Source organism: Mus pahari, chromosome 6, assembly GCF_900095145.1.
Source record: "Mus pahari chromosome 6, PAHARI_EIJ_v1.1, whole genome shotgun sequence".
NCBI classification, from domain to species: Eukaryota; Metazoa; Chordata; class Mammalia; order Rodentia; family Muridae; genus Mus; species Mus pahari.
In genome coordinates this window covers 90,011,932-90,022,421 of record NC_034595.1, presented here as the reverse complement: position 1 = coordinate 90,022,421, position 10,490 = coordinate 90,011,932, and the positions used below count along the sequence as shown (strand labels likewise).

Here is a 10,490-nt window from a genome sequence, read left to right as displayed (position 1 = left end):
TCCTCCCCCCTCCTCCTCCTCCTCTCCCTCCTCCCTGCCCTCCTCTTCCTTCCCCTTTTCCTAAACAAATGACCACTTTACGTTTCCTTTGCCCGTTTCTTGCCCATTTCCTTCAGCTAGAATGGAAGTTCACAGATGGGAAGTGTCATCTAATGTAGTGTTCAATTAGACGGTCCAGAGCAGTACCTGGTACCTACTAGGTGTGAAGAAAACTTAGTCATCACTAGGAGGCGCTAGACCCTACCCCTGTTTGCAGTGATTACCCTTCCAATGGCTTGGAGATTCCCAAATCCCTCACACTGAGACTTGGAGCGCCAACAGGCCAGGGAAGGGGACCTTCACCAAAATCACTCAGTGTTGTTAGAGAACTGGCGGGGGTGACCCAAAGGTGAAGAGTGGCAGAAATCATTTACCCATTGTATAGATCCAGCAGCTGAGGCTCAGAGGGATCTCAAAAGACTTGCTCGGTATTTCCCAGCTGACTCCTCTTGAAAGCTTGGTGACTCTTATAGTGAGTGGCTCGACCCCCATTGGGGAACAGTCTCCGGGTACAGGTCACGTCCCCCTTCCTTGACTTCTGCCTGCGCCATCACCACATGTGGGCAGGGGAGCCGCAGGCGGAGGTGTGGGGGCTGCGGGCGCCCGGGAGCGCTTGGAGCATCCTTCTCGAGGCCTAGGGTACCACAACCCGGCTCGCCAGCTAAGAGGGGCTCGGCTCTGCCCGCCCACCGCGGGGCGGGGCGCACGCTCGGAGCCTCCGGGACCGCGCGTGGCTGAAGCGTCGCGGGCTCCTGCGCGCCGTCTCCCCGCATCGGGAGCCCTATGCCCGCCGCGCCACCAGCCGCCGCCTGTAGTCTCCAGTCCCGCGGCGCTTGCCGCAGTCGCCGGCAGCGGATCACCCGCGAGCGCCCAGGTAGGGAGCGCGGGCGGGAGGCGGCCAGGCGAGCCGGCGCGACCGGGAGGGCGGAGCGCCGCGCTGCGCTGCGCTCCTCTGCCAGCCCTCTCTCCCCCGCCAGGTCTGGCCCGGCCCGGTTCGCGGCCTCCGGTACCGGGGATCCCTCGGTGCCTCAAGGCGAAAGGAGATCTGCTTTCCGTTGCCGAGCTGTGCTCCTGTTCTTGGGCCACCCCATTGCGACCCCCACGCGTGACAGCTCGTGATCTAGTGTACTCACACGCCCACCCTCCTCAGAGAGACTGCCCCGACCGGAAGGCGGGAGTTCGCCTTCTGCTCCCACCTCCCCAGCCGTGCCTCTGGCCAGGAGCCCCACACCCATCTTAAGGCATCCCCGGTGGCTCCATTCCATTCCAGGGCTCTCATCCAGCCCCAACCCAACTTTCATGGACTCAGCACATCGGTACCCCTCCCCAAACTTCTTACCCGAGTACTCCAGGTGGCCCCGCCATAGGAGGCGCCCCTACAGTCCCTCCCCGACCTCTTGTAATCGTTGCTCGGTGACCTAAGAACCCCGTTTTGCCACCTACTCCTCTGAGGTGCAGTTTTTGCCCAGCTTGCTTTTCTCTTCCTTTGGCTTCACCCTGTATCCGCATTCACCATATCCCGTCCTGGTCCTCAACCCCAGTCCCCATGGTTCCAGAGCTCGGCCCTGTCAACAGTAGCACCCCAGCCTGGGGCCCCGGGCCACCGCCAGCCCCAGGGGGCAGTGGCTGGGTGGCCGCCGCGCTGTGCGTGGTCATCGTGCTGACAGCAGCCGCCAATTCGCTGCTGATCGCGCTCATCTGCACGCAGCCCGCGCTGCGCAACACGTCTAACTTCTTCCTGGTGTCGCTCTTCACGTCGGACCTGATGGTGGGATTGGTGGTGATGCCCCCAGCTATGCTGAACGCGCTGTATGGGCGCTGGGTGCTAGCTCGCGGCCTCTGTCTGCTTTGGACTGCCTTCGACGTGATGTGCTGCAGCGCCTCCATTCTCAACCTCTGCCTCATCAGCCTGGACCGCTACCTGCTCATCCTCTCACCGCTGCGCTACAAGCTGCGCATGACAGCCCCGCGTGCCCTGGCGCTCATCCTGGGTGCCTGGAGCCTCGCCGCGCTGGCCTCCTTCCTGCCCCTCTTGCTGGGCTGGCATGAACTGGGCAAAGCTCGAACACCTGCCCCGGGCCAGTGCCGCCTATTGGCCAGCCTGCCTTATGTCCTCGTGGCGTCCGGCGTCACCTTTTTCCTGCCTTCGGGTGCCATCTGCTTCACCTACTGCAGGATCCTGCTGGCTGCCCGCAAGCAGGCGGTGCAAGTAGCCTCGCTCACCACGGGCACGGCTACGGCTGGCCAGGCCTTGGAAACCTTGCAGGTACCCGGGGTGGGTTTGGGAGACCTGGGTTTCGGGATGGGGGAGAAATAAACCGCCCTTGGGAAACCACTGGGTGACTGCCTCATAGTTAACACTTGCTGCTAATCCTGCAAGGCCGATGGCTATGGCTTTCGGATGAATTTCAAGCTCTGACTGTGGTGAGCTGGGTATGAAGGAGGAAGCTGGCATGCTTCTCTGTGACAGGCCCCATCCTGTATCACATCCTCTCCCCCTCGTATACACACGCCTTTCTTTGGACCTGTTGGTCCTGCCTTCGAAATAAGCATGCCTTTCCTGTCCATCCCTAGTCTAAGCCACTGTCACCTCTCACCAGGGAGACTTTGGTAGACTTCTGTTGGCTCTCACTGCAGTTCACTTTCCCAACTGGAGCCAGAGTGACTGAAAAGAAGGTGGCCATTTGCTTTCCTGCTACAAACCCCACCTGGCTCACTACAAGGCAAAAGAAAAAAAAAAAAAACAAAAAACCCAACTCAGAATATGACGGGAGGGGACCCTGCCAGGCCAAACTCTAACCCTCACTTTCCCCCCTCTCCCTCTCTTCTTCTCTGCCTACACCAGCCTCAGGGCCCTGAGGACAGTCCTCAAAGTTGTCATGCTTAACTCTGTGCCAAGATTTTGGGCCTTACTTTGAGAGAAGGCCTCGTGTAGCTTCAGTGGGCTCCAAACTCCCTATGTGGTGGAGGGTGATCTTGAACTTGTGATCTTCCTGAATCTGTCTCCCAAGTTGTTGGTACTATATGTGTGCCCTGCCATGCCTGGCTTAAGGTCTTTGTGCTTACTCTCCCCTCTGCCTCAATGCCTCTCTCTGGAGCTGCTCTCCCCAAGCCTGGCTTCTGGGTCTGAAGGCCCATGGCCTCCTGGATGCTGTTGCCATCGCAACCCCTGTTTATGTGTTGATTTAGCCACACTGCCTCCCTGGTTTGGGGGCTGTGTGAGGTTAGGTCAGTTTTGACCCCCAGTACATATAGCTCAATAATTACCTGCACAGACCCCTTATCTCAAGCAAGCACGGCTGCTCTTGCCATACAGGTTACGCTGGGCTCCTGGTTGAAGTCCACCCTGGTGGGTAAGATGTAGGCTCCTGAGACTTAGGTCTGTGAACTAAACCCCTGGCAAAGGTCCCAGTTGCTCTCTGCAAGGACATCTCATAGCCTCAGGTGAAGGAGGTGAGGTTGGTAGCCTTGGGGGGGGGGTCACTGAGCAGCAAGGGACTTGGGTGAGGTAGGAAGATAGCAGCCTCCTGGTGGCCCCCAGAGCAGCTGGGCTGCAATGCCGTGAGGGAGACCTGATCTTCCAAGGTCCTGTCACCTAGGACAGTGGTGTCTGGAGTGGACAGGAGTCCTGGCTGAGGCCCTCTCTTTCCCAAGCTGTCAGTGGGCCTGATAAAGACAGGATGAATGTGGGCCTTCCACGCTCTTTCCTCAGAACTTTGGTATTTTCTTTTGGTTTTTCAAGACAGGGTTTCTCTGCTTAGCTCTGGCTGTCCCGAAACTTGCTCTGTCAACCAGGCCGGCCTTGAACGCACAGAGTTCTGCCTGCCTCTGCCTCCTGAGTGCTGGCACTAAAGGCATGAGCCACCATCACCACCGCTGGTGTTATCCTTTTTCTTTGTAAAGACTTCACTCTTGCTTGGTGATTTGCTCCTGCCTTGTCACATTTTATTGACTTTTGTTGGTCTGAGGTAAGAGGTGACTGCACTTGATTCTCACCTGTGTAAATTTCCTGGCCTCAAAGGCTGGTGGCTTCTCCCCAGGATCTCCCAAATTGAGTGACCTACAAGTCAGTGTTTGTGATGTAAACAGATTATAGCTGATGTCTGCACACAGTAGGGGCTTGTTTCTTACCCTGCAAAGATGTCAGATGGCTCAGTGGTTAAGAGAGCTTGCAGCAAACTCATGAAGACTGGAGTCTGGACCCTGGCACTCACATAACAAGCCAGGCATCCCACAAACACTCCAGACTCCAAGGCATTGGGTTCTGTCTCTTGGATTCTGTGCATGTGAGGGTAAGCATGCAAGTGCATGCGTGCACACACACATGTACACACACATGCACATGTGTACACACATACATGCATGCACATACTCATGCACACATGCACGTGAGTGCACAGACACACAAACTTAAAAAGATAAGGGACTGGCCATAAAGCTCAGTAGGTATAGGCACTTGCCACCAAGCCTGAAGACCCAAGTTTTATCCCTGGGACCTACATGGCAGAAGGAAAGAAACTTCCATTCATGTCCTCTGACCTCCGCCTGTGTGCCCTGGCATGGGCATTGGGGCTGCACAGATGTTTCTGGACCCCCCAGACCCTTTCCTTGTGAGATGGCTAGTACACATGCACACACACACACACACACACACACACACACACACACACACGCAAAGAAAAACAATATTAAATCCAAATGGAAGTTTGTGGTTTCTTTTTTTTTTTTTTTTAAGATTTATTTATTTATTATATGTAAGTACACTGTAGCTGTCTTCAGACACTCCAGAAGAGGGAGTCAGATCTTGTTAAGGATGGTTGTGAGTCACCATGTGGTTGCTGGGATTTGAACTCTGCACCTTTAGAAGAGCAGTCGGGTGCTCTTACCCACTGAACCATCTCACCAGCCTGGAAACTTGTGGTTTCTTGAAGCTATTGATCAACTGTGGCACAGACTCTCCAGGGTCTACAACGGAGCTCCACCCTTGCTCTCAGAGATTCTGAAAAGGAAAGAGAACCACCTGGGGTGGGGTGGGAGTGGGGTGGGGGTGGGGTGGGGGATCTCTCCTACTCCCATCTTTTTACTTCCATGAATGTGTTCAGAAAGAAAAGTTCCTCTCTCTTCCAGAAAAGACAAACCAGTAAACCTTGCCCCAGACAGTCACAGGAAACACAGGGCAAGGATGTCAGAAGGGGCCCAGCAGTATCTGAAGAGCTTTCGTCTGTTATGCCCGGAACCTGAGGCTAGCTTTTTCATTATGAGTTGGAAGAACAAAGAATATGGAAGACAGCTTGCAGCTCACACCCTATGTTAGTATTTTTAAATATATTATTATTATTATTATTATTATTATTATTATTATTATTTGGGGAGAAGTTTCAAGACTGGGTTTCTCCATGTCCTAGCTGTCCTGGAGCTCAGTCTGTAGACCAGGCTGGCCTTGAACTCACAGAGATTCACCTGCCTCTGCCTCCTGAGTGCTGGGACTAAAGGTGTGTGCCTTCACTGCCTGGCTTTAATTTATTAGTATTATGTAATTATGATGATGATGATGGTGGTGTGTGTGTGTGTGTGTGTGTGTGCACGCACGCACATGTGTGTGCCATTATAGGAGAGAAGACCAGGCTCAGGGGTCTGATCTCTTCTCCCAGCATGTGGGAGCTAGGGGTCTCGTCAGACTCTGTGCAGGGCCATCACCTTCTGCACCTTCTCACTGACTCCGTGAGTTTTTAAAATGTTCACCTGCTTCTGAAAAGTCCTGAACGCCCATCTTTGAGGACACTCTGTACCAGAGATCAAGGAGATTAGACACTGGGCTGTGTGTGTGTGTGTGTGTGTGGGGGGGAGGCTCTGGTCTCAGCAGGGCCCCAACACAGCTGCTACCAGAATGGCACCTGGTGACCTCAGGACCTTCGCAGGAGCCACCTCCCTCAGCCGCACCATTGTCTTGAGCACACTCTGTGAGGCACCAAGCTTTGTCTCCAAAACCCCTGCTGAGTGAGCAACACTTGTTCAGCCTTGCTTGATGATAGGGAAACTGAGGCTCCGGGAGAGCAGGTATGGCCAAAGGACACTTGCTTAATGACATTATACCACGTCCCCTGTTGGCTGCTTCCCGGGTCCTCCCTGAGCGTTGGTCTGCCAGCCCAGTCTGCGCTCTGACCTGGCTCTGTCGCCGTCTCTTTGTGGTGGTTTTGTTTTGTCTCACGCCTGGAAATCCTGCCTAGGTGCTGCTAGGCCAAGCTCTGCCCGAGTACAGACGCAACACTGATCTTTCCAGACTCCAGACTTGGCCCTCAGGGTCTTCTCCCTGAGGAGGTCACTGTGTACAAGTCCCCTCTTCTCTACCTGTAACACATGTCCAGGCTCTAGGTACCACTGGCATCCTGGGGCTGAGTCCCCTTATGGATGCCTGAGTTACTATAGTAACCTTCTAACTGACAGGTCCAGCCCTGTGGCTATGCTCTGTTGACCTTACAGCTCTTGACTGAGACTGTTTGACCCACATCTAGGTTGCCCTCTTTCCCCTGGGTTGTTCTTCCTCTTCCAGCCACTCTGGCCTCCTGGCTATTTCTTGAACAACAAGAGCTTTCCTGTCTCAGAATCTTTGCACCGGCTGTTCTGTCTTTCTTTTCCACACGGACGGCTCTCAACTTCGGTCCCACCTGCCTTCTGGTTTCTGTTCTTAGGCTTCTGAGGAGGAAGTGCTACCCTCTCAGGCTAGGTCCTCTCTTCAGACCTGCTCTTTCCTCTCAGAAGCATCTGCAAACATCTTGCCAGTGGATGGATGATTGATTGATGGACTCTGCTGGGTAGGAATCAGGCTTTAAGAGGGCGGGAGCTTGTCATGTTCGCTGTCCTAGTACAAGCATCCAGAGCTATGCCAAACCTCTCTCAACTGCCCAGCCTGTGTTTATGGCCCCTTCTGTCCCCAAGGCCATCATCAGCCTACCTCAGCGACAACATGATCCACCCAGTACTCAAGCCAGAGGCCTGTCTATTCCATATCTCTCCTTCCACCACACATCTGCTGGAAAACCTGCTCATTATCTTCCCCCACCCCCATTTTTTCAGGAAGAAGGAGGTTGAGACAGAGTCTCTTTGTAGTCCTGTGGCTTGGAACTCACAGAGAGCCGCATACCTCTGCCTTCTAAGTCCTGGGATCATAAGAGTGTGTCACTATGCCTGGCCTCGTCCTCTTTTAAAAACAGTATTTTACTTTCAATTGTGTGTCTCTGCACACGTGCGTGTGCGTGTGAGTGTGAGTGCAGGTGTCTTCAGAGGCCAGAGGTGTCCCGTCCCCTGGTTCTGGAGTGTATCAGTTGGGAGCCACTGGATGTGGGGGCTTGGAATTGAACTGGGATCCTCTGCAAGAGCAGTGCATGTTCTAGACTGCTGAACCGTCCGTCCAGCCCAAAGCCTGTTCTTTTGGCAGCTGAAGCATCAGACCCTTCACTACCTGGCTTTCAAAGCCTTCTGAGGGCTTGTTTCCCGAGCCTCTTGGGGGCTTGTTTCCCTAGCCTCTTGGGGGCTTGCGTGTGCTGTGGCATGCCTGTTCTCTTAGGTTTGCTTCTGTTCCTCCTTCTGAGCTGGTCTATCCAGAAAGGCAGCTCCCCGGGCATGGTGGTGCGCACCTTTAATCCCAGCACTCAAGCTCTGGAGGCAGAGGCAGGTCGCTCTCTGCAGTGAGTTCCCGGCCATCCAGAGCTACATAGTGCGATCCTGTCTCACACATGAACCGACAAACAGACGCAGAGGGAGTTTGCAGCTGGAGACGGTCTCAGAGCTCAGATCCACAGCAATGGTGTGGATGGATACAGAGAAGGCTGCGTGGGGTCCCTTCCCTTCTAGGCTCTGGCTCTTTTCTCTCCTCTTCCTTTGCCTGTGTAGCTTCTAGCTCCCTGCAGATGGAAGAGAGGCGGGAACAGGCCCCCCAGTCCCTGGCACGGGCAATGTGGGAGCTGGCCAGCAGGATCTCTCTCTGCTGATCTACATATGCCTCCGTGTGAAACTGGGCTCTAACGCCCCCCCCCCCCGCTCCCCGCTGTTGGCAGTGTTTCCCACCAGGTCTTCCTGGCATTCCCAGGGGCTGGCAGATCGGAGTCATGCTTAGAACGGGGATATCAGGGAGATTTACGCAGGTAAAGGTGTCTCTGGGATGATGCCAAGCCAGGGAGTTGTGGGAGGGAGGAGAAAAAAAACAATAGAGGTGTGGAAGTCTATGTCTGTTATTTCAGCGTGGGAGAAAGGCTGAGGCAGGAGGATTGCTGCGAGCTTGAGGCCAGTGCGATTGACTTAGGATGGTCCAGGGAATTGTGAATTACAGTGAGGCCCTGTCTATACACACACATGCACACACACACACCAAAACAGGGAGAAGCGAAGGGGGGGAGGGAGACAGACAGACAGACAGACAGACAGACAGATAGGGGCGGGTATCCATCCTTGGGGGATCCCAGAGAGTCAAGAGCATTGCTGGGCAGTGTCAGAGTGCAGTGTGAAAGCATCCTTACAGAGAGAGAAGGAAGGTGAGCCAGAAGTTTCTCCTCAGACTCACCTTCCCCTCTCATCCCCAGCTCCTATTCCGCTCTATCCCCCTCTCTCTGGGTGCTCCTCTCCCCTCCTCTTCCCCCTGTCTCCCCCCTCACCTCCCCCTCCTTTACCTCCTCCTGTCTTCCTCCCACCCCGCCCTTCTCTCCTAGCTGCACAGCCGTCTGTTTTAGTGACAAGTCTTTCCTCCACCCCCATCCCTCCTCCTCCTCAGAGGAGGTGACAGGCACAGAAATACCTGCTGGGGGGAGGTGACTGCAGAATAGCTGTGCTGAGCTGGGGACTTAGCACAGAAATTCAGCATCTCCTCCTTCAAGACCTGCCTGCTCCCGCCACAGCTGAGTGACCTTGGAGAAGTCATTTTGCCTACCAGTATCTCAGGGATAAGGATGACTATCCATGAGGCAGGGGGATGGCTCTGGCACAGAGTAGGTGCTCAACAAGTCCCCCTCCTCTACTGTTGGTGATAGAATAGATGATTATAGGGACCTCTGTCTTCCAGCGTCACCATGGCACCACCAACATGATATCATGGTGCCACCAACAGCATCGCGATTATTATTAAGTGGGCAAAAACTCTGGGATGCTTATAGTGTAAATATTAACAGCGAGCCTGCAAGGTACTTACAGTGTTGGGAGCTGTTCCAACAGGTTTGTGGTACCCTATTTATTCCTTAGCATAGGCCCATGAGATGGATGCTAGCAAATGTGTCCCCCAACCCCCTGCCTTTTTTCCCCCTGAGACAGTGCTCCTCTGTATAGCCCTGACTGTCCTGGAACTCACTCTGAAGACCAGGCTGGCCTTGAACTCAGATCCTCCTGACTCTGCCTCCTAAGCACTGGGATTCATGTCATGTTTTTTGTTTGGTTTGTTTATTTGTTTACAGAAGATACAGGAGAGGCACAGTGGCTTGCCTAATGCCAGATGGCTGTTAGAAGCCAGTTAGGGTGTGAAACCCTGTGGTCTGGCTCAAGTCCATCTTGCCAACTTCCCTCTGTAACGGGAAAACTATTGAATTGTTTTTCATGTTTATTTTAATTAAAATTTTAGATTCATTTACTTATTGACTTTATATCTTGAAGCACTTTAGGTGCACGAGTGTTCTGCCCTTCCGAATGTACGTACATTACATGTGTTGTAATACCCGACAGATGTCAGAAGAGGGCATGGGACCTCCTGGAACTGGAGTTATGGACGGTGGTGAGCTGCCTTGTGGGTGCTGAGAATTGAACCCAGGTCTTCTGCAAGAGCAACAAGTGCTCTTAAGCATGGAGCCATATCTCTAGTCCCTTATTTTAATTTTTAAATGTGTACTTATGTGTGCTTGCTTGTCTGTATGTGCACTACATGTCTGCAATGCTCATAGACGCCAGAAAAGGCCATCGGACTCCCAGGAGCTGGAGTCACAGATGGCTGTGAGCTGCCCAAGGTGGGTTCTGGGATCAGAACTTAGTTCAGCGGCAAGAGCAGCCAATGCTCTTAACTATGAGCCGACATCTCTCTCCCCATCCTTTGTTAGCAACTTGAATAACAAGGGAATATATAAGTGCTCTTCCTTTTAGTATTCCATGGTGTTGGGAGGTGGAGCCCAGGACCTTGCACTTTCAAGGAAAACACACTACGCAGTCCAAGAAGTGCAAGCAAGGCAAAGTAAAGGATCCTCTGGACCTGGTCACTTCATCATTGGTGACACTCTTACCCACTAAGGGTGCATTCTTTTTTTTTTTTTTTTTTTTTTTTTTTTTTTTATATTTAAGTCTTGCTACTCTCTCTGTAGATCAGGCTGGATTCGAAGTCAGAAATCTGCCTGCCTCTGCCTCCCAAGTGCTGGGATTAAAGGCGTGTGCCACCACCGCCCGGCTAAGGGTGAATTCTTTTTTTTTTTTTTAAAGATTTATTT

General features: G+C 53.4%; 1 protein-coding gene across 1 annotated transcript in view; it reads left to right on the top strand.

Annotated features, from left to right (window-relative positions):
• Positions 1 to 1,255: 1,255 nt before the first annotated feature.
• Htr6 (5-hydroxytryptamine receptor 6) overlaps positions 1,256 to 10,490 on the top strand; it is a 14,319-nt gene continuing 5,084 nt past the window's right edge. Inside the window, exon 1 of the mRNA XM_021201069.2 lies at positions 1,256 to 2,305. Coding sequence (XP_021056728.1) covers positions 1,586 to 2,305 — 720 coding nt within the window. The 5' untranslated portion in view covers positions 1,256 to 1,585. The remainder of the gene's footprint in view (positions 2,306 to 10,490) is intronic.